The sequence below is a fragment of the Hyla sarda genome, chromosome 12, assembly GCF_029499605.1.
Source record: "Hyla sarda isolate aHylSar1 chromosome 12, aHylSar1.hap1, whole genome shotgun sequence".
Classification (NCBI taxonomy): Eukaryota; Metazoa; Chordata; class Amphibia; order Anura; family Hylidae; genus Hyla; species Hyla sarda.
The window spans coordinates 84,289,358-84,313,983 of record NC_079200.1 but is presented as its reverse complement, the minus strand read 5'-3'; the positions used below and the strand labels follow the sequence as shown (position 1 = coordinate 84,313,983).

Here is a 24,626-nt window from a genome sequence, read left to right as displayed (position 1 = left end):
AAAAAAAAATTGGGTGACAGGTACTCTTTAACACATTGGGCATATGTAGCCTGGAATGTTCACAGTCTGTGGATGTGGATGGTTGTCATCCACAGTCAGCAGCAGACAAACCAACCTTTCGTTGAAAAGAGTTTATAACCACACCATGGTGAATTAAAATAAGCCTTTATAGTAGAATCTTTAAGACAAAGCATCTGATGCTGTGAATAAATGCATCTGTGTTTTTATACATAACATATGAATATGGACCTGTTGTGTAGTTTTATATTTTAAAGATTTTTTTAATAAAGGTTCATATTAATCCATCATGGTGCTGAAGCAAATTCCCGTCAAAGTAAAATATATAGCGCCTGGGTCACCGTCCTCTTTGGGGTCCGATCTTCTCTGTACCCCACTCTGAGGTTTGGCCTTGTATTAGTTTTTGCTTTGGAAACAGATTTTTTATGCAGTAGGCAGTGGTGGTGACAGATGAGCTGACACCTTCTTTTATACCACGTGTGACGCTGCAACATCTCCCACTTCCCGTTTTTTTATTTTTGCTTTTTCTGTCTCAGCACTTCCTTCCTTATTCTTCTTTTTTCCTATTGGTCTCATTTGAGAACTGAGAAATCTGTAAAGAAATCTTCTCTCTACTCCTGGAGCTCAGACATGTGCACCCGGCCCTTCCTTTCTCTACGCTATCCTTTTCTGCAGCAGGAGCTTCCCCTTACTTATCTGCTTTGTCTGAAGTCAGACATAAAATACAAATAAAAAACATCCCTCATGCAAAGCCCTGGTCCCCATTTAAACATGTATCAGAATTTCCCTTTATTCTCTGCAGCTTCATATCGGCCATTGATGCCGATCTTGTGCGATTCTTTGACCACGCCTTGGAGCTCTTGTTGTGTGGATTATACCCTACTGATGTTTTCAACAATCACTTCCTGTACTCAATGTGGTGACATGGTGCCATAGCTTAATGATGGCCGTCACGTTAAGTCACAGTGCTCTAGCGACACCACCACTTGGATGGGGGGGGGAGGTATGTTGTGTGGGTATATTCTGTGTTGGACATGTGCTGTGTATACTGTTAGGTTACTGTTATATTCCCCCTTATGACTGGCACATCAGATGACACATGACTAGAGATGACACATCACTATTTCATAAGAGGACTGTCTTAAGTACCGTACACCAGATAATATCACTATTATGTATGTGGTTATGACTGTACTCTATCCACAGATAACAACTTTCTTTTCTGTCCTCCAGGGACCGAGATTACCACCTGAAGACCTACAAATCCGTCATCCCGGCCAGTAAGCTGGTGGACTGGCTGATAACACAGGTGACAACCACCGCCACTGGAAAAGTAGAGCCGAGGGAGCATGGCAAGCCGCTGTATATTGTATATTAGTCACAGAAGACTTAAAGCTGTATTGTAAACAAGTCCCAGGTGATTGAAATCTGTATTTTACTCTAGCTCCAGGAGACTGATATCTGTATTATAGTCTAGTCCTAGGGAGGTATATCAATCTCCTGGTTCTAATATGCAATACAGTCTCGTAGGATTGGTCTAAAATACATATATCGGTCACCTGCGACTGATAAGCAATAGTGATCAGTCACTTGGAACTAATATACAAGATATAAACTGATATACACTATAACCATTATTCACCTGGGATTAGTATGCAATAAAGATATCAATCTCCTGGAATTAGTCTAATATACTGAGATCAGTCAGTTTGGACTGATATACAATACAGTTAGCAGCTGCCTGGAACTAATATACAATATAGACATTATTCACCTAGGTCTAGTATGCAATAAAGATATCAGTCTCCTGGGATTAGTCTAAAATACAGATATCAGTCTCCTGGAACTCAAGTTAAACCCACCCTATGATGAATAGTTACTACATGGGCAGGAATACGTGAATACTAAATTACGTTTTTCTTTGTCATTTAGCGTTACATCTCTAGTCAGGTGTTCAAAGGGAGCCTGTCTGCTTTAATGTATGGAGCGTCTGCTGGGTGGGAGGGAGATCAATCTTCACAGGGCTGCAGGGAATTGTCCCAGGTGTGCTTCAATTAGTTATTTGGCTGTTGTGTGGAATGGAGAAAAGTGACCTTACACTTACAAACAAGGGAGTTCCCTTCCTCCTAGTTGGAGGAAGGGAACTCCATCAGGAAATAGCCATTTCACAAAAAGAAATCAGGAGCAATACGGTGGACTCGCAACACAGCCATTTAGCACCAAAACAATCACGGATTCTTCCTAAATATGCCCATTATTGTAAGGCAGGTAAGTATTAAAACCACCTTTTGGTGGATAACCCTTTTAAACCTTTAGCTCCTGCAAGCAAAATTAATTGCAGGATCTAAAAGTCAAAATAATGGCCTGATCAGGACTACTGCGGAGTCCTGATCAACTGGGATAACAGCCGCGGGGTCCCTACCTGCCTCTGTGTATCCCGAATGGCACTCTAGGAATACAGGTTTATAGAGGTAAGAATAGAGCCATTTTTAGGCATACTTGTTTCTCGAGCGCTTCATTGGGGGACACAGGACCATGGGGTATATGCTACTTGCCGCTTGGGGGCTGACACTAGGCAAAAAAACTAAAGAAGGTCGGCTCCTCCCGGCAGGATATACCCGCCCCCTGACTCTTAGCAACTCAGTTTTAGCTTGGTGTCAGAGGAGTTTCTTTTTTTTCCTAGTATCAGTCTATAGTTAGATTTCCTTTCCTTTAGTGTTTTTTCTAGCGTGGGGTGACAGGAGCATGGTGCTGCCTGATCCCCCCCCCCCACCTGCGAGCTAGGGGCACGGTGCATTGCTGGATGGGCCGTTAACCCCTCCTCGCCATCAACCAGCGCCTGGTGGTGTACCCAGGGTCCGGGTCCCCCATTTGCCCCTGTTTACCAGCTGGGCTGGCCGAAGGCAGGTGGCCCTAGATGGCTGAAGACTACCTAGGTGAGTATATCTATGTGGGTGAGTATGTTTCCCTCCTCACCTGGACCCGGGGGGCTTTTTCCTTTTGGCTGCGGAAGGCCTCCCTGGCATATGACGGGTTAATCCATGCGGCGCTCTCTCTCTCTCTCTCTCTCTCTCTCTCTCTCTCTCTGGCTGTTAGCGGCAACTCACCTGCCCTCACGCACGGCCGGATTCTTCGGAGGCCTGAGATAGTCCGCCCACCGCGGATTCTCCATTCCTCCGGAGGTGCTTGTGCTAGCTGCGCTGCGAACGCTGCCTTGCGCAAACTACCAGGCGACAGAAGCCCTTTTTTCTTCCGGCCCCTACCGTGGGCGCTTCTCTAATTGAGCCCGCGGCTTATGCCTATCCTTTGCATAGGATTTGACCCCTGTATGTGTGTGTGTGTGTATATATATATATATGTATATGTGTGTGTATAATATATAGTAAATTTGAGTAGCCGTATTAGTCCAGTGATGCAGATGCAAATCATAAAATGTCGCAGTATCTTGTAATACCTTTTTTATTGGACTAACAGCATTTTGTAGAGACAAGCTTTCGGGATTCCTCCCTTTATCAAGTCCAAAGCAAATCTAAGCTCACAAGTAGAGCTTATAACCTGTACTATACTGGATTCTCTTATAACCTGCACTGTGTTCTCTTTTACATCTCACTATGTCCTGCTAATTATCAGTCTCTCCCCTCCCTCCCCCCTTTTTCTCATCCTTATCTATTTAGTCTATGTTCCCATAACAGGACAATTTATGGCCCATCTTAGTGTGAATTATCCACATCTGTTGTCTTAACCCCTGCATACTTGTGAGATCTAACCTGTGTCTTCTACTTGTGAGCTTAGATTTGAATCTGTAAAATATATATATATATATATATATATATATATATATATATATATATATATATATAGCACGACTGCCTGGGATTTGTAGTGCACTACACACATTACATATATGCACACGATAGATATATATATACACACATCTGTTTATCCTATTGAGATATATATACACATACATATACAGTCATGGCCGTAAATGGCACCCCTGAAATTTTTCAAGAAAGTATATCTCACAGAAAAGGATTGCAGTAACACATGTTTTACTAAACACATGTTTATTCCCTTTGTGTGTATTGGAACTAAACCAAAAAAGGAGGAAAGAAAGAAAATTGGACATTATGTCCCACCAAACTCCAAAAATAGTCTGGACAAAATTATTGCCACCCTTTCAAAATTGAGGAAAAATAAGATTGTTTCAAGCATGTGATGCTCCTTTAAACTGACCGGGGGCAAGTAACAGTGGGACAAATCCCCCTGGTCTCTTCACCATGGGCTCTGACTTCCGCTCAAAGTTCGCCGCTCCCTCCTTTGGTGGCTTCGGTCTCCTCTCCTTCGGGCGGATCACTCCTTCTTGCCCCTCCATTAGCATGTCCTGACCACGGACGTGAGTCTCCTCGGCTGGGGAGGTGTCTTTCGGGACGAAACGTTCCAAGGCCATTGGACCCTGTTGGAGTCCGGTCTCCCCATCAATGTTCTGGAGCTCCGTGTGATCTTCCTGTGTCTTCTTCACTGGAGTCACCTGCTGTGGGGTCTTCCGGTACGGGTGCAGACAGACAATGCCTCAGCCGTGGCATACATCAATGGCCAGGACGGCACCCGCAGCTTGGCGGCCATGAAGGAGGCGTCGAAGATCCTCTCTTGGGCGGAACCACATTCCAGCCATATCGGCAGTTCACATTCCTTGGATCGATAATTGGGAAGCGGACTTTCAGAGTCGAACCGCCGACGACCCAGGCGAAGGGTCCCTTCATCCGGAGATCTTCGCTTAAATCTGTCACTGCTGGGGTATTCCAGACGTTGATCTCTTCGTGTCCTGCTGGAACAGGAAAGTCCCTCGCTTTGTCTCCAGGTCAGGGGATCCCCTGGCACTAGCGCTAGATGCTCTTGTGGTTCCTCGGATCCCCTTCGCTCTCCCCTACCTCTTTCCTCCGCTTCCACTTCTTCCCAGAAGCTCAAGGCGGAAAGTGTCTCAGCGATTCTCGCGGCTCCGGATTGGCCTTGTGGTACGTGGACGTGGTCAGTCTCGTGACAGACGTTCCCTTCCGTCTTCCGGATCGTCCCGACCTACTCTCCCAAGTACCCCTCTGCTACCCCAATTTACTTCCGCTGCGTTTGACGGCGTGGCGGTTGAAATCACGGTTTTGAGGGCTCGTGGATTCTCTTCTAGGGTGATCCGGACCATGCTCTGTGCTCGAAAGCCCTTGTCCGCCAGAATTCACCACCATACCTGGCAGGCCTATTTCCGCTGGTGCAAGGCTCATTCCCTCTCTCCCACTTCTTTTTCCTTGCTGAATCTCTTGTCCTTTTTACAATCAGGCCTGGAAACATGCCTTGCCCTCAGTTCCATCAAGGGGCAGGTTTTGATGCTTTCTGTCCTCTTCCAAAGTCCTCTTGCGTCTGACCTTCGTGTGCGCACTTTTTTGCAGGGCGTGGCTCACGAGGTTCCTCCGTTCCTGTCCCCCACTGCACCTTGGGACCTCAATCTTGTTTTAGATGCTCTACAGGGAGCCCCGTTTGAGCCTCTTGGTCAGGTTTCCTTTCGTTTCCTTTTCTGGAAGGTGGCCTTCCTTGTCGTAGTCACGTCCATTCACCGTGTGTCGGAATTGGCTGCCCTCTCTTGCTGTTCCCCTTTACTGGTGCTTCACCAAGACAAGGTAGTTCTTCGCCGGTGCCCTCTTGTCAGCCCAAGGTCGTGACTTCTTTTTACTTGAACGAGGAGATGGTTGCCATCTTTTTGCACGTTCCCTTCTCATCTGCGGGAGCGCCAGCTTCACAAGCTGGACTTGGTCTGGGTGGTTCAGACCTATTTGTGAGTCACTTCCTCCTTCCGGCAGTGTGACTCTGTTTGGGCCGCAGGGTTTTGCAGGGTTCTGCTGTCCGCCTGAGTTTTTTTCTGGCTTGAATGTTGTTTTTGCCTCCCGAGGGACTGCTTTAGGATGTCCCATGGTCCTGTGTCCCCCAATGAAGCACTCAAGAAAAGTAGATTTTTTTTGACTTACCATAAAATCTTTTTCTGAGCTTCTATTGGGGTACACAGCACCCGCCCATTGGTTTGTTTGTGACCAGCCAGTTTTCCACCGCTGTGGTGCGGGGGTGTTTTTTCATGGTTGGTTCCCTTCTTTTGTCTGGGTTATTTGTTTGGACTGTTCTTTCTTGGTCTGTTCTCCTTCTGCTTTGGGACTAAACTGAGTTGCTCAGAGCCAGGAGGCGGGTATATCCTGCCGGGAGGAGAACTTTCTTTTGTGTTTTTGCCTAGTGTCAGCCTCCTAGTGGCAGGCAGCATATACCCCATGGTCCTCTGTCCCCCAATAGAAGCTCCGAGAAAGAGATTTTATGTTAAGTCAAAAAATCTACCTTTTCTTACAAAAAGTTGTAATTTTTTTTTTTTTTAAAGCAGTAAAATAAAACAAAACCTAAGACCACTACTCTGGTAGAAATCCAGATCTCGTTGGTTCTTTCTCGTCTTACTTGTTTTTTCACCACCTTGGCCACCCCCTTTTCCATCTCTTGTGAATTTTGGCACAGAATCTTATTTCAGTTTTTTCCAAAGTTTCATAAACAATGAATCTGATTGGAATTTTAGATTTTGCCAATTTTTCCAATATTACATAATAAGAGATGTAAAAACCGATGGCTGACTCCTCCGCAACCCGCATTCATCGGCCAGGCCTGGGACACACTCCTCACAAGAACAATCTCAAGATAATGGTGTTTTCTGTCCTATATTTGGTTCCTCGCTCGGGGATCAGTGACGTCCAGCACTTGCACCTTTGCTTATATTTCCTGTGTTTAGCTGCTGCATTGGAGATGCACAGCACAACAATGGTCATGATTGTCTATGAATAATCACGTTTCAGGCAGTGGCCATGCTTCCTCGGGAGAAAATCAGGGGTGCTTTATAATATGAGAAGAGGGAAATAAGGAGGGAATGTGGGCTGTTATGTGAACATTATATGCTCCAAGTTTATTAAGCTTCTCATGAATCTCAATTGTTATGGTTGGTGCAGGGTTTTGCCTAGACGTAACATACATTGAGGGATGTGAAGAGAGAGAAAAGAACTGTCCGTGTGTGCAGGCGATGTTTCTCTGCAGTAACGCATATCTGCTCCATATCCTATATCTGCTCAGTGTTTTATCCGGGGATGCTAACATCTGACATTTTGTGATTCTAGGGAGATTGTCAGACAAGAGAAGAAGCTGTTGCTCTTGGCGTTGGACTCTGCAACAATGGATTTATGCATCACGGTAATTTTTCTGATATAGTACGCGAGTGAGCTAAATTCAGCTAAATTTTTCGGATAAAGTCCATGACCTACCACAGTTACCAGAGTAACTGACTGGGTAGCATTGTATGCAGCTGTGCTATTGATGGATTGCTTGTGTCTGTTCTTTACGGACAGGACATACACATGGTGTCCAGACTTCACACAGGGCATACATCATCTGTCAACTTCACCTGACTTTAGAACCCCGACCAATCAAAACTTTGCATAACATGTAAAAAGTTTTAAGACAAGACCGTAATGCTAATAATGTCAGGTTCGCAGTTGGTTGTATTTGTCCGAAAATACAAGATGTCATTTTGGACAAATTGATTATTTTGGTGAATACTTCTTGGGAAATTTGTCCTGTCGAGTTTTGTACAAAAATCTATCCTGTTGGGCAAAAACATCTATCCTTTGTCCACAACTCCTTATTAATTCTCTTTTTAGTATATTGTGCTTTAAAAAAATTCCCTACAATTGTTGTCCACACACTTTATATATCTGTCCAAAATGATAACTAGGTAGGAATGCCTGCTATTTGAGATGTGGACAAAAAAATATGTATCGGCTGGAAAAAGTTGAATTTTTCGGCACTCAATGATAATAAATCTGTTTGTCCCCAGACTGTCTCCATGTTGCTTCTTACATTGCTCCCCTCCGCACTATTTTTACTCTTCTGTCCTTATTTCTCCATAATAGTGTTGGAGAAGAGCGAATTCAAGGATGAATCCCAGTTCTTCCGGTTCCACGCTGATGAGGAGATCGAAGGGACCAACTCCAAGAGCAAGAAGAATGACTTTAAAATCGTGGAGAACATCATGGCCAAGACTCTGCTGGTGAGGAGATTATGGTCAGCAGCATGAGAGGAAGGGGCACTGTGGTCAGCATCATGTTGGGGGAAGGGACACTGCATTCAGTGGCATGTGGGGAAAACACCTCTGTATAGATATCTACTGGTCACTGCATATCAACTACATGTCAACAGAAGGTACGCTTGTGATGTGTGTGATTTCAGGTTTGTGGGGTGTGTGTAACTGTAGGCACATTTGGTGTGGGACCCCACCCTTGTGCCATGTGTGCAACTGTGGCTGTGTGTGAGGTCCAGCCCACCCTCATGTTCATAAGCCAGCAGATACTCTATTAGCTGCGGAATATGATCAGGGGCTGTGAGTTTGTTGTACATAGGGCCAAGGGCCACATGTCCTCCACATGTTCTGCACCTCAGGAATGTCAAGAGACATAAATACATCTGCTGCACGAACACATTCCACTGCACTCACCGCTACCACAGGAATAGGACCCCCCCCCCCCCTTCCTTTACAGATCACTCTGGGTGTTATAAGAGGTCATTTGAAGAGGGGTCACATGGGAGATCAGAGTGTTAGCTCCAGGGCCCAGGAAGATTTGAGATATACACGGTGTAAGATAAAAAGATTAGATTGTCAGCTCCTGAGGTCTGGGATGATGGGAGTGATAATATCTGGTGCTTTCCCTCTATTATTCCGAGTGGTTGTTTCTGTTATATTTGATGCCTGTGAAGTATCTGTCTGGTCCAGTATCATGGGGATTATTGTGTAACCTGTCCTAATACAGAGTAAACATTGCCAAACCTGGAGAAGTGATTTCCCAATCAGGGAGAAACTGCTTGTTTGCAATTGGTTGAATATTTTACTTCAATTTAAGAATTTTTGTGTGGTGGCATTCCGTCCCCTCATAAGAACAGAGTCTGATAATCATCTGAGACTGCTGGGGCTTGTAGTTCTGTGTAGCTAGAGGATTTTGGACGGTCCCTCCTCCATGTGAGAACACCGTTCTCCTCCAGTCTATTAAGAGATATTTATTATGTCTTTGTTCTCTCGTAGATTTTACCCCAGGAAGAAGATTATGGCTTTGACCTGGAAGAAAAGAACAAAGCAATCGTGGTGAAATCTGTCCGGAAGGGGTCCCATGCTGAGGTAAAGGGACATCAAGTGGTATACCCAGACCTGGTAACTATAGAGGTGTGTCACCACTGAGAATTCGCCAGAGCTGTGATGTTACTACACATCATGAGCAGCAGAGCACCGCCCAGTAGCAGCTATATCTGAATATAAGAGCGCACCACCATCTGTCTCCGTGACATTTCCAGATTTCTTGGTGATATTGATGTAAGGACCACTTACTCCTTGCCAGGATTCATGGGTGCCAGAGGTAACTCTGTGGAAATATACTAAGAAGATAGGCATGTGGCTGGCCAGAAATCTCACCGTTGCCCTGTGCATTGACTGTATAGCGGGTGCTGAGAATCTTTCTCATGATTTCCTTTGGTGTGTGCAGTTAGGGTTATGTCCCATGTGTGGTGTTGGATCATTTAGTCACAGTCCTTCATCAGTATCCATAGTCGTCCTGTTCATCGATGATCACCATGATCTCGGTTATTAGGCTTGGCCATTACTGAGCAACTGTGTATCTTTAGTATAATGTAGGTATGAGTTTGAAGGAGTAGCCCTATGTAAGAAAATGTATCCCCTTTTATCCCCTATGCCCTGATAAGGGTCCGACCACTGGGACCAGCTCACGTGTCTCCGGCTTTCCCATAGAAATGCATGGAGGGGGCGTGCCGACCCCCGCTCAATGCACGAGGAGAGCCGTAGCACCGTATAGGAGATCACAGGAGTTCCCAGCATTTGAACCATTCGCGATCAGACACTTTTCCTTTGTATAGGGGATAAATGTTCCTACTTGGGACTTCTCCTTTAATGTTGTTCCCGTTGAAGTTCCTACGGGTAGGTCCCCAGGGGCCAGATGTTAATAGGGCTTTTCACAGTGTATAGTGTTCACCTTTAATCAATATACAGTAGCCTGGAGGATTTCATACTCTTCTGACTTATTTTTGAGTCCCCAGTGGCCAGATGCTGGTGGCGCTCAGTGTACGGTCTACGTGCAATATTCTGGAGGATTTCATGTTCCTCCGGCTCTGTTCAGAGTCCCTGGAGCCTAGGCGTTGATGGCCCAATATTTTATTTAATTGTTGTTGTGCGGTAACCTGGAAGATTCTCTCTTCATCCCCCTCTAGATGGCTGGACTGCAGATGGGCCGAAAGATCTACACTATCAACGAGGACCTGGTGTTCCTGAGACCTTTCTCTGAAGTGGAGATTCTCCTGAATCAGTCTTTCTGTGCTCGCAGGCCCATCCGCATCCTTGTGGCAACCAAATCCAAAGAGTAAGAATATTATAAGATCTGGGCAGATTTGGGGATGGTCTGGACTGCTCACCACCAGTCATAGACCGTAGGTGCATCTGGTTACACTGTTTGTCCCTCTACACATCAGAACCTGCCTCTTGGGGCCCATATGTGGCATTACGTGGAGTCAGCACTTAGATGTTGCTGTCTATAATGGGGTAATGAGAAATTATTTTGGGCTGTATGAGATTTGGTTATGACCTGGGGTAGGGTGTGCTGGCAATTATTTTTAACATGTGTAACCCTCTTGGTTCTTGTGCTGTAGGATTGTGAAAATACCAGATTCTCCACAGTCCCTGTGTTTTCAGATCAGGGGTTCAGCTCCTCCTTACGTCCACGCGGTGGGAAGAGGTGAGACCTGCTGGGGGAATAATGGGGGTTCCATTTGGTGAGTTATACATGACACCTGATCTCGTAGCAGCCAAATCCATAAAACCTTGCACCCCTGAACAGTCACCTGTGTCACTGTGACGTACACATCATAGAACAAGCCAATGTAGAATGTAGACAGTTACACTGACAACATATACACCCTAGATAGGCCTTGTGTAGAGTCACATAGGGAACATACACACTATAGACTGGCCCAGTATAGATAGTCACACTTGGAACATATACACTATAGACCGGCCTGGTATTCAGTTTTATCGAGCCTTGCAAAGTCACCCTCTGTACTCATACGTTATTGTTGTGCTATGTTTGTGCTTAAAGCTGCTTGCAGATTCCTCAATTACAGTGTGAGACTCTGACTTCATAAAAAGCACTGCATTTAATGTTAGTCACAGCCGGCAAGAATATCTACTAAGTACCTACAGATGTGAGCACAGCTCTGAGGCCGCACTGACATCTGCTGTGCAGGGGCCACAGGCACAGACTGCTTTATTAGCCCCAGTCCGGTAATTTACTATTATATTTTAGGATGGTAGAGTATTATATGGGTGAAACCTGCAAGCATATATGTGTCTATACAAAGGAGTAGTGGTGTGTGTACTATATGTGTATGGTGTGTGTCTGTACTGTCTGTGTATATTATATATGTCTGTGTGTATATTGTTGGGTACATGTATGTACTGTGTGTATATTGTATGTGTACAGTGTGGTAAATGTGTGTACTATATAGTATATGTGTCAAATGTGTGATCATTATGTATGTGCACTGTGGGAACACATCTTCATATATATGTGATCATTTATGAGCTGCGGTGGGGCAAAAAAAGTATTTGGCCAGCCACCAATTGTGCAAGTTCTCCCACTTAAAAAGATGAGAGGCGTGTAATTTTCATCATAGGTATACCTCAACTATGAGAGACACAATGAGGAAAAAAAATCCATAAAATCACATTGTCTGATTTTTAAAGAATTTATTTGCAAATTCTATAAGTATTATAGGTAAAATAAGTATTTGGTCAATAACAAAAGTTCAACTCAATACTTTGTTATATACCCTTTGTTGGCAATGACAGAGGTCAAACATTTTCTGTAAGTCTTCACAAGGTTTTCACAAACTGTTGCTGGTATTTTGGCCGATTCCTCCATGCAGATCTTCTCTAGAGCTGTGATTTTTTGGGGCTGTCCCTGGGCAACACAGACTTTCAACTCCCTCCAAAGGTTTTCTATGGGGTTGAGATCTGGAGACTGGTTAGGCCACTCCAGGACCTTGAAATGCTTCTTACAAAGCTTCTCCTTCGTTGCCTCGGCAGTGTCTTTGGGATCATGGTCATGCTGAAAGACCCGTTTCATCTTCAATGTCCTTGCTGATGGAAGGAGGTTTTCACTCAAAATCTCAAGATACATGGCCCTATTCATTCTTTCCTTTACACGGATCGGTCGTCCTGGTCCTCGAGATTATCAGTGGTCTTGTATGTCTTCCATTTCCTAATAATTGCTCCCACAGTTGATTTTTTTCACACCAAGCTGCTTACCTATTGCAGATTTAGTCTTCCCAGCCTCGTGCAGGTCTACAATTTTGTTTCTGATGTCCTTTGACAGCTCTTTGGTCTTGGCCATAGTGGAGTTTGGAGTGTGACTGTATGCGGTTGTGGACAGGTATCTTTTATACTGATAACAAGTTCATACAGGTAACAAGTGGAGGACAGAGGAGACTCTTAAAGAAGAAGTTACAGGTCTGTGAGAGCCAGAAATCTTGCTTGTTTTAGGTGACCAAATACTTATTTTCCACCATAATTTGCAAATAAATTCTTTAAAAATCAGACAATGTGATTTTATGGATTTTTTTTCTCATTATGTCTCATAGTTGAGGTATACCTATGATGAAAATGACAGGCCTCTCTCATCTTTTAAAGGGGGAAAAGTTTCACAATTGGTGGCTGACTAAATACTTTTTTACCCCACTGTAGTTGAGAGTTTAGCGATATTATTGTCTACGGTTGTATTTGGGAACACTATGACAATATTCTGTTTGTTGTTTTGTGGTTGTGGTAATCATAGACAACGTATAAACTCTTCAGTGATAACATTTCAGCTGCACATGTTCTGCAGCTTACACTCATTACAGAGGGTCTGAGGGTAGCGAAAAGGGTACATGCCTTTAACATGTCTATTATAGATTATTGTAGATACATGTTTTTTTTTTTTTTTTTTTTTTTATAGCAACCAAACAACCCTAGGACAGCAGTGCACTCAGTGAGGGTGTAGTGAATAATCAACATTATGGAGTAGGGTGTCTGTGTGAGTCCTATATCCAGACAGAGGAGTCTTGAGCTGTCTGTAGATATAGATGGAGGGTGAGAGGGTATTGTATCCAGACAGTGGGGCTTTTGGTTGCCAGTAGATGTAAATAGGGTCTGTGTTGGTTCTATATCCAGACAGAAGGGTCTTCAACTGCCTGGAGATATAGATGGGATGTGAGGGGGCCCTATATCCATACAAAGAGATCCACAACTCCCTGTATATGTAAACGGGATGTAAGAGAGCCCTATATCAAAGACTGAGAGGTCTTTAGCTGCTTCTAGATATAGATGGCAGGGCCCTCAGCTGTCTGTAAAAGTAGGTGAGATGTGGGGAGTCCTATATCAAGTCGGAGGGGTCCTCAGTTGACTGTAGATACAAATAGGGTATAGAAGGGTCCTATATCCAGACAGGAGTCTCTATTTAGGAAAATAGGTAATTGGGTGGCTACACACTATATCTAAAATATGTATAGCTTGCTTAGACTGAGGAACTGAGTTGCACTATTCCATAAGTGACAATGGATAATCGAACATAAAAATGTTTCAGACCTCAAGGTGTAAACAAACCGGTGTTTGGTTGATATTAAAATGAATAAATTGCAATGTAGCTGGTTAATGTAAAAAAAACTGGTTTATGAGGTTAAGGTTTGATAAAAATCAGCATGGAAAACTGGTATCTAAGCAGGGCCCTTGCTACAGATCCAGTTATATAGCATATGTGATACAAATCAGCAGATAGAATACAGTGTAAAAAAACATATATCAGATAATAATGATACAGTGTCAGTTTGGGAAAATAAAATACTAATAAAAAGCAGTATACCCCTTTGCTGTAAAAGATCAATAGTGCCTTGAGAAAGTAAATGCCATTGGAGTCAGTGGAGCAACAATATATGTGATCGGCAGGAGTTGTCTCCAATAGCAACAGTCTGGTATTTTATCTGCCCTGGAAGACTCCGGGATTAGCAGATGTAGATAAGTAACAAGTTCAATTCAGAAGATGTTTCAGAGAGGTAAATACCTTATACATGAATGGATGACTCCGGAGGTTGGCACGGGCTCCTCCCGGCCTCTGGGTGAATGTTACCTGTGGTTGCCGATGTATCGGCTTGTGCTGGTGGAGGTGTCGCTGTGAGCAGGGTATGAGCTCGTCCTGCGGGAGAAAGCTGGCAGGCTCCGCTGCGAGGTGGCACGGATCTGTGTCCGGCTTGATGTCAGGGCAGCGGGATGTGGTCAGTGAAGACTGTTGCCGGCGTCCTCGTGCAGTAGTTGGAGATTTCAGGCATGTGATCACACCCTGCAGTGGTCTCCTGGTAGAGAGACTGCAGCGCTTGAAAAGGTAATGGCGTATACAAGGCAAACGGTATATCAAATTGGGCAGCAATAAGATCGCAGTACTGGGCAAATGGTGGCCAGATGCGTTTCGGGGAAGTACCCCTTTTTCAATGGCTTGATGTGGCTGTCCTTTCCAGAGTGAGTTTTAATAGTGTGCCAGATATATTAATTGGCATCCTGGTTGATGGTACTTGTAATAGATGACATGGATTGGGATCAGGAGTTGTGTAACTGCTTGAATGAGAAATAAACAGAGCGCAAATGCATAAAATACACAGTCTTTGTGAAAATGAAACAATCATAGAATTGATAAGAGGGTATAGATTTTATTACCAGCTAAATTGTATAAGTTTTGGAGAAACAGAGTAAAAGAGCTAGTGCATAGTTGTATAAGTGCCGTATATGAATATGTGAAAGAATACAATATATGGAAATGAAATAGAAAATGAGATGGGTATATAGCATTGTGCATATATATAGTGTCTGGAATAGTGGATAGTGAGGGAGATTTATCAAAACCTGTGCAGAGGAAGAGTGGTGCAGTTGCCCATAGCAACCAATCAGATTGCTTCTTTCATTTTCCACAGGCCTCTTTAGAGGCCTGTGGAAAATGAAAGAAGCGATCTGATTGGTTGCTATGGGCAACTGCACCACTCTTCCTCTGCACAGGTTTTGATAAATCTCCCCCAGTGTGTAGATATAATATCTAGAGTGATGGGATATAATGCTATTGTGCAATGAGATAGGGATGATAGATGTCAAAGGAAAAATATGATTGTAGGAAAATAGGAGAAAAAATGGAAATGGTAGAAGTTGAGCAATAAATAGTGTGTGTGAAAATCAAAGCTGAGATAAAAATAAAATTTTTATTATTTTTTATTTTTTATCTATATTCATATTTTTTATTTAATATTTTTATTTCTATTTTTATTTCTATTTTTTATTTTCAATTTTTATCTCCACTTTGATTTTCACACACACTATTTATTGTTCAACTTTTCCCTATTTTCGTTTTTTTTCCTCCTATTTTCTATTTCACTACAATCAAATGTTTCCTTTGACATCTATCATCCCTATCTCATTGCACAATAACATTATATCCCATCACTCTAGATATTATATCTACTCACTATCCATTATTCCAGACACAATATATGCACTATGCTATATACCCATCTAATTTTCTATTTCTTTTCCATATATTGTTCTTTCACTTATTCATATACTTATACAACTATGCACTTGCTCTTTTACAGTGTTTTCTATAAAATCTATACCCTCTTATCAATTATATGACTGTTTCATTTTCACAAAGACTGTGTATTTTATGCATTTGCACTCGCAGTTTATTTCTCATTCAAGCAGTTACACAACTCCTGATCCCAATCCATGTCATCTATTACAAGTACTATCAACCAGGATGCCAATTAATATATCTGGCACACTATAAAAACTCACTCTGGAAAGGACAGCCACATCAAGCCATTGAAAAAGGGGTACTTCCCCATAATGCATCTGGCCACCATTTGCCCAGTACTGCCACCTTATTGCTGCCACAATTTGATATACAGTTTGCCTTGTATACGCCATTACCTTTCAAGCGCTGCAGTCTCTCTACTAGGAGACCACTGCAGGGTGTGATCACATGCCTGAAATTTCCAACTGCTGCACGAAGACGCCGACAACAGTCTTCACTGACCAGATCCCGCTGCCCTGACATCAAGCCGGACACAGATCCGTGCCACCTCACAGCGGAGCCTGCCAGCTTTCTCCCGCAGGACGAGCTCATACCCTGCTCACAGCGACACCTTCACCAGCACAAGCCGATACATCGGCAACCACAGGTAACATTCACCCAGAGGCCGGGAGGAGCCCGTGCCAACCTGCGGAGTCATCCATTCATCAAACATCTTCTGAATTGAACTTGTTACTTATCTACATCTGCTAATCCCGGAGTCTTCCAGGGCAGATAAAATACCAGACTGTTGCTATTGGAGACAACTCCTGCCGATCACATATATTGTTGCTCCACTGACTCCAATGGCATTTACTTTCTCAAGGCACTATTGATACAGCAAAGGGGTATACTGCTTCTGAAACTGACACTGTATCATTATTATCCGATATATGGTTTTTTACACTGTATTTTATCTGCTGATTTGTATCACATATGCTATATAACTGGATCTGTAGCAAGGGCCCTGCTTAGATACCAGTTTTCCATGCTGATTTTTATCATACCTTAACCCAATAAACCATTTTTTTCAGATTAACCAGCTACATTGCAATTCATTCATTTAAATATCAACCAAACACCGGTTTGTTTACACCTTGAGGTCTGAAACCTTTTTATGTAGGAGTCTGCCTGTAGATACAGATGGGGTGTGTCTGAGTCCTACAGAGTAAGAATCCACTGTCTGTAATCCAGAGGGCTGTGCAAAAAAAATCACTTGAAAAAGGGAGCTGGGACTCCCGAAACGCGTTGTCGTATTAATAAATATCTGTTTATTATTTTAACCCACGGTGTCCGCGATATTCTTCGGGACCCCTCCCGCGTGTGCCCCTATAGACCCTTTTTTTCACAGCCCTCTGGATTACAGACAGTGGATTCTTAGTCTGCATTGGACCTTCGCTTGATGGTCCGGGTTGGTGGCAGCTGCGGCACATCTTTAACAACTGCATTCATAGATTTTAAGCTCTGAGCCCATCATCACCAGGCAAGTGATTTTCCTTTTAACTCTTTATCATCTATCATTGGGCTAACGGCACTAGGCAGCACCTCTTTTGTTCGTTTTTTTGTCTCCTTCTCCTATATTAAGACAGGGCTCTTCAGGAACCGGTAGATATGATACATACCCCAACTGTATCTACAGGCAGCTGATGACTCTTTTCTGTTTGTAGGATCCCTTAAACAGACAGAGGGTGACCACTCCGTCTTGATATAGGACCCTCTCATAGTCCATTTATATCTACAGAGTGGTGTCTGGATTGGGTGTGAAAGGATCCAAAAGCCAGAAAAGAGTCCTCAGCTGCCTGTACATTAAGATGAGATGTATGAGGGTCCTATATCCCGACAGAGGTTAGATGTGGTTCAGTGATAAGTCTATTAGATAGGTCATCTAATGTCTGCTCATTTCCAGGGTCACAGGCAGCCGCTGTTTGTCTCCATCCTGGACAATGTATACTCAAAGTTAATGGAACGAACGTTGCACATGACAGTCACATCGAGGTGCTGGAGCACTTTACTGCATACCGGAAAGAACCACAAAATCCCTTGGTGAGTAGGAAGTAGTAGATAACAACCGCATCCTCCGATATTGAGATGTACAAATTTACAGAATATGTTCTGCAATCAAGCTGAAACCATTGAGCTTAGACAAGGTGAAGTTTAAAGGGGAGATGGAACTTGGATGGGGACTGCGGGGCTTGCACAGGTGGTGGTGGAGATGATGATTTCTACCCGCTGATGATGTCATCAGGACTCCATAATTTTTATATGGGTTGTATAATGACTGGTGTATGCATGTAGTGGTGCCCAGTGTCCTATATACAGCTTGTCTGGTTTCAGGGACTTTTCCAATGGATCTACAGAACTCACGAGGATGCGGAGGAGGATAGAGTGCAGAGCTGCAAACGGGATGAGTGTCTGAATGGCAGTCTGTGTGATGAGCTCAATGCTGGCCTCCTACTGGACACGAGTGTCCCCAACAGACAAGCAGGTAACAGGTGACCCTGTGGGGGCCCATACAGTCAGTCTACAGGATCTAAGGTGTTGATTTTTTTAATGGACTTAGGGGGGCATTTCCAGTTAACTGATATATCCAGACAGGGCAGATTTGTTGCAGAACTGTCCCCTTCATCTGAAAGCCATATTGATATAAAGCTAAGTGCACACTGCTACACTGCAGTGTGTCCTTTCTATACGTCCGCATCCTGTCAAAAGAAAGGGGTGCCAACGTATACTATGGTGCTTTACAGTGGACTTCATTCACTCTAATGGCTCAATGTAATTTTTTAGTGACTGCAGTTGGGCTGCTTCCCACATTTATATGGTTATTTAGCAGGACTTAAAGGGGTAGTCCAGTGCTGAAAAACGTATCCCCTATCCTAAGAATAGGGGATAAGTTTCAGATCGCAGGGGTCCGACCGCTGGGGCCCCCGCGATCTCCTGTACGGATCTCCTGCACAAAGCAGCGGCCGACACGCCCGCTCAATACTTCGCTATGGCAGAGCCGGTGATTGCCGATGGCAGCGCTCCGGCTCTGCCATAGGGTTGTATTGAGAGGGCGTGTCAGCCGCCGCTTTGTGCAGTGATCAACACGCCCCCTTCCCGCAGGCTGCCGGGGCCCCGTACAGGAGATCGTGGGGGGCCCAGCAGTCGGACCCCCCGCGATCTGAAATTTATCCCCATCCTTAGCATAGGAGATAAGTTTTTCAGCACTGGATATCTCCTTTAATAGTGTGGTTTGCTGTGCTATCGATTCTAGTGAAATAAGTATATACATGCGGGAAGTAACCCAAACCTAGTCACTTGCTGACTGTATTCGAGCCATTAAAGTGAATAAAGCTCTCTGTGGTGCACCACAGTATATAAGTCCGCATCCCTTTTTAGAAAGAATGTTGACATATAGCTAAAACGTACTGCATTGTAACTCTTGTTAGAAGAACTAAACAGGTTTTCATTTACAGAGGTTTCTGCAACGTGTAAATATACCCTTTTACCATTGCAACCAATTATCACAAATGGAGAGAGATTTTTGCTGCTGTGTTCAGCTCACAGAGGACTGTCTACGCCAGTGGTCTCCAACCTGCGGACCTCCAGATGTTGCAAAACCACAACTCCCAGCATGCCCGGACAGCCAACGGCTGTCCGGGCATGCTGGGAGTTGTAGTTTTGCAACATCTGGAGGTCCGCAGGTTGGAAACCACTGGTCTACGCTATGAAGTTTTAACAAAGCTTCATCTGTGAGAGGTGTTAAGTATGTAGGGGGATTTCAGTATTTGACTTCAATTCACTGACCTGAAGCAGAGGTGGTGAAAATGGTGAGGAGCTGACACGTACTTCAGACATTGGCAGAATTTCTTAGTGATGAAGCTGGATATTTTGAGTTATTTCATGTTCCTGTAGAGTCCTCCTCGGAGTGGCTGCTTTTGGCAATGAATGAGTTATGGAGCAGAGCTCTCTCCGCTGACCGTCATCAGCTCATTTATTATTAACGCCCTGAATCCTAGCTGCTCCGCTCCACTCATCTTCATGTTTGAGATGGGGGAGGGGCTATTTTGAGTTAACTAGATCTCCGTACTTGGGGGGCGACATACATGTAAGGTTCACCCCAGCTGCATGTTGTAAGGTCTGTGTTCAGGGGAGAATCTTTTCACTGCTGTCATGGTTTGGGGAGTGTTATCTCAGGTGTAAGGGACAAGTCCTTAACTCCCCTACCTCCCCCTATGATGGCCCTTGGTGATGAGCTGAATGTTGGAGCCACCCTTCTAAAAAAACCCTAGAAAAACTGATCTTTTGTGGGGGCTTGTCCGTCTGTAGATGTGGCTCCCTGTCCCCCCTCTCCAGTCATCGAGGATGCGTCTCTCATCAACCTTACGGTGGAAAACGTCCATCTGGAGCACGGGGTGATGTATGAGTACGTGAGCACCGCCGGGATCAAGTGCTACGTCCTGGAGAAGATGGTGGAACCTCGCGGCTCCTTTGGGATCACAGCTAAGGTAAGGGACTTGCATTGCTCTTGAAAGCTGTTGCTACTCACAAGACCGATACATTGGGATTCCCGCAGATGGTGCTGCCTCCAACCTCAAGACACAATATGCCTCCTGATTTGTTGAGTGACTTAGATCATCCACGCAAATGCCCAGCTGTATTTATAGTGAGGGGAGAGTCACATGACTGGGCAAGAGAGTACATCAGTTGGGTCCTCTGTCTATATCTCATGTTTTCCTCTTAGATCCTGCAGGCATTTATCACTGATGATGTGCAATTTGTGGAGAATTGTACTAGACTCATCGCCATGAGCAAATCAGTGATGACCATGCCACAGTACGAATTCCGCCACATCTGCGACACCAAACTGGAGAACATCAACCGCAGGATCCGCAGTTATGAGGAGGTAAAAGGAAGTCTCCTGAATTTCCTGGGCCACAGGTCTCCACCTCCCCTTGTTGCCGCCCCTTCCTCCACCCTGTACCTTGCAGCCTACACCTCTTTCTTTCTTTTTCAGTTTAAAGATGAGCTCAGGATGAAGGTGAGTCCATCTTTTAAACAAGCAACAAGTGACCGCCACCTGCTGCAAAGCATGGACTTCTGCCCGACCAATTGTCACATCAACATCATGGAGGTGTCTTACCCCAAAACCACCACTTCAGTGGGGCGCTCCTTCAGCATCCGATTTGGACGCAAAAACTCCTTCTTTGGCCTTGATCCGGATCAAGGTGAGGTCATGTGACATCTGTGGATGAGAATATATATATATATATATATATATATATATATGTATATGTATATATGCAGCTCTGACTCAAACAGCAGAATAGTGAGTGCAGCTCTGGTTTATGATGCAGGATATAAGTCAGAATCAGCATATTTTTGAGAAATGAAATAAAATCACAAATGTTTGTGCAACGACTATAGAAAATGGTGCATTTAAGTAAAATATTAGGAAAGGTGTACCTGTGCAAAATGTATCAAATGTTCTGCGACCATTTACGCCCCCTGACACGCCCCCTCATACATCGCTATGGCAGAGCTAGAGATTGCCGAAGGCAGCGCTCCGGCTCTGCCATAGAGTTGCCATAGAGTTGTATTGAGGGGGCGTGTCAGCCGCCGCTTCATGCGGTGGTCAACACGCCCCCTTCCCGCAGGCTGTCGGGGCCCCGTACAGGAGATCGCGGGTGGCCCCAGCGGTCGGACCCCCCGTTATCTGAAACTTATCCCCTATTCTTAAGATAGGGGATGAGTTTTTCACCACTGGATATCTCCTTTAAGTAATATCATGTCGAGAAGTGCCACATAATGGCTAAGTATTAATCCTGTTTCTGTCCTGGAATGACTGAGAACAGTAGTGTGTTTTTTGTCCCACTATCTGGTTTAAACTGAGGTCTCCCCAATATATTGTCTCTGCAGTCGGCAGCTTGAATCCTATGACATACTCTCAGCACTGTATATCCAGTATGGCCGCCCCGGCCTGGAGGTGTATCAGCAAGAAGGACGATGACGGAATGAATGGGGGATTCTCAGACGGTGGCTTGTCTCAATTGAATGGAGGGATGAGTAGCGAGGAGCAAGGGCTGAGCCATCTACTGAAGCAGGAAGACACAGAGATTCAGGATGGATACCTGCAGCTCTTCAATAAGCTGGATGTGGCTGTGAAGGAGATGAAACAATATGTCACCCAAATCAACAAGTGAGACTCCTACCTTTGTCGTGACTGAGCCTAAAACCCACTACCTGCTGAGTGCACACTCAGAAATATAGCGTTAGCTTAGCCCTGAGTAAAAGTTAGAAATAATTGTCTCAGATCCAGGATACTCTGGGCAGAAGCAAACAGGATCAGCTCAGTAACACTAGATAGCTTTGTATATAATCTGTCAGTGAATTGGAGCATTCATACAAAATGAAAACCTATCTAACCTCGTCCTCTTCACACTGATGATGGGTTTGTTTCAGTATATTGAATCTATACTGGGAACATCTGTCACACATGAATGAAAGAGGGGGGGGGGTCCAGCTCACAGGTAGATTGCTGTTAAAACATAGCTTTTATTAAATCATATTAAAAATGGAACAAAAGAAAACAAATAAAACGTAATATGTGCGTTAAAAACAGCCTGCCGACACGAGACGAGCTTAGGGCAAGCTCTTAGTTATGGCCATGACTAAGAGCTTGCCCTAGGCTAGAAACGCGTTGGCGTGCTGTTTTTCACGCACCTATTAGTTTGTTTTTTTTTTGTTCCATGTTTTAATATGATTTAGTAAAAGCGATGTTTAAACAGCAATCTACCTGTGAGCTGGAATCCCTCCTTCATTCATCTGTTACATACAGGAAGCAGTCCGTTGCTTCAGCAATCTTTACCGCAGCTGGAGTCCGGCAACCTTGTGTCCATATCTGGTGGTAAACTGAGAATTGTGTTTTTTCTATTTTCCACATCTGTCACAAACTTTCAACTGTGAGAAGTATTGGCTCTCTACAGTTTCATGGATTGTTTACAGACACTGACGGCAAACAGAGATTTTGAAGAAAGAAAAAGGCTTTGAGTAATGAATTAAACACAAGGTCCTTTAGAAAACTGCTACATTTTTTAATACATGAAAAAGCTATTTGCATAGAACTGCTTCTGATTTAAGCTGCGGTTACAAAAGACTGCACCTATGTTTAAACTTGCATTACTCTAGTATCAGACCTCCTGTACTTCTCCTGCAGACTCCTGTCCACCATTACCGAGCCCCTGGAGCCGGAGCCTCCCTGTGAGGCCGCTCCTGCTGGTGGCACCCCTCCTTCTTCCCTGGTAACAGACGATGGAGATGGTGACAAAGGGGATCCCAGCGGCAGCAAGAAAGTTTGCTTCAAGGTGTCAGAGGAAGATCAAGAGGACTCTGGGCATGACACGGTCAGCTACAGGGACTCCTACAGGTTAGTGTTGGCCTCGTGTACTGTCTTTTTAGGCCCCATAGATGTCTGCAGGGAGCATTTACCATAATTACAGGAAAGTCTAAAACCTCTTAATCTAAAGGGGTCACTGCATCTGGGGGGGGCGGGGGGGCCTCCACCACAGTGCTATGTGTATGAAATAGGGCCCCCACCATAATTGCTATCTTTATATAAAAGGGCCCTCTATCACAGTCCTATATTAAGGAGCCCTCCATCACTGGGCTGTATGTATTAATACACAGAATGCTGATTGACCCTTTATGGTCTGCCTTCATTTAGGGGTCCGTCAAGATCTGTCTGTAAGTGCCATGTGATACCCGTATGACATCACATATATAAGTGATCTTTTAGAGGATATTGGGATCTGAGTCTTCTCCCTATTATCTTCACACCTTAGGTGAATGAATACAGCTGTCAGCAAAGGCGAAGTCACTTAGGGTGTCCAGACCTCACTTTTCTTTTGCTGCTTCCACTGCGGGAGCCATTCTCTTAGTGAGTGATTGGATGTGTGCGGTGCTGCTAGATCGCACTGACTATAATTTTCTAGGCTTTATTATGCCGCCCTCTCCTAGGGTAATTGTCTCTTCTGTGTCTTGCAGCGAATGTAACAGCAACCGAGACTCTGTCCTGTCCTATACAAGCGTCCGCAGTAACAGCTCCTACCTGGGCAGTGATGAGATGGGATCAGGTGACAAGCACAAATCTATCTGGTTTACCCCTGTATTCTCCTATACTTTAACCTATGCACACACAATGTTCCCAGCCCAGTATCTCTAAGAATGTGTGTCTATATTTGTGTCCTCAGGGGATGAGCTGCCATGTGATATGCGGATCCCCTCCGATAAACAGGACAAGCTGCACGGCTGCCTGGAACATCTGTTTAACCAGGTAAGTGATCACCCCTAGCTTGTCTGCCTGCCGTAACTACTGTAACCCCACCACCATGGTACATGAGGGTATAATGCGCCCCTTTTAAGCTTATGTCAAAGCTTATAGCTTTTTATACCTATTTCCCCTTCCCTGCCTTCCATGACAACTTTAACCCCATCAACATGGTACATGAGGGTATAGCGTTCCCCCTGGTGGCTGATGTCAGATCTACACTTAAAGGAAATCTGTCATCAGTGACACCTGCACTAACCTGTCAGTACAGACAGGAAGTGCAGGTGACACTGATGACAACCATACTTACCTGATCTTGCTCTGTGCTTCTGTTCTTCCGCTCTCTTTCTCCGTATCTTCTGTTCCAGGGCCAACTTGGAGCATGGGCGAAGCCTTCTGATGTCACCGCGGCAGCGGGACCCAGCAGAGAAGCAGCAGAGGTGATGTCGGGAAGCTCCACCCATGCTCCAAGTCGGCCCTGGAACAGAAGATAGGGGAAGATAGCGGGAGAACCGGAGCATGGAACGGAATCAGGTAAGTAT

General features: G+C 44.5%; 1 protein-coding gene across 1 annotated transcript in view; it reads left to right on the top strand.

Moving 5' to 3' along the window:
- Positions 1 to 24,626, top strand: part of PREX1 (phosphatidylinositol-3,4,5-trisphosphate dependent Rac exchange factor 1) — a 129,013-nt gene that overhangs the window by 87,539 nt on the left and 16,848 nt on the right. The window contains exons 14-28 of the mRNA XM_056549313.1: positions 1,252 to 1,327; positions 7,203 to 7,275; positions 7,995 to 8,131; positions 9,158 to 9,250; positions 10,351 to 10,499; positions 10,786 to 10,871; positions 17,686 to 17,822; positions 18,114 to 18,264; positions 20,088 to 20,266; positions 20,503 to 20,664; positions 20,776 to 20,986; positions 21,678 to 21,957; positions 22,975 to 23,184; positions 23,802 to 23,890; positions 24,008 to 24,090. Of these exons, the coding sequence (XP_056405288.1) occupies positions 1,252 to 1,327; positions 7,203 to 7,275; positions 7,995 to 8,131; positions 9,158 to 9,250; positions 10,351 to 10,499; positions 10,786 to 10,871; positions 17,686 to 17,822; positions 18,114 to 18,264; positions 20,088 to 20,266; positions 20,503 to 20,664; positions 20,776 to 20,986; positions 21,678 to 21,957; positions 22,975 to 23,184; positions 23,802 to 23,890; positions 24,008 to 24,090 (2,116 nt within the window). The remainder of the gene's footprint in view (positions 1 to 1,251; positions 1,328 to 7,202; positions 7,276 to 7,994; positions 8,132 to 9,157; positions 9,251 to 10,350; positions 10,500 to 10,785; positions 10,872 to 17,685; positions 17,823 to 18,113; positions 18,265 to 20,087; positions 20,267 to 20,502; positions 20,665 to 20,775; positions 20,987 to 21,677; positions 21,958 to 22,974; positions 23,185 to 23,801; positions 23,891 to 24,007; positions 24,091 to 24,626) is intronic.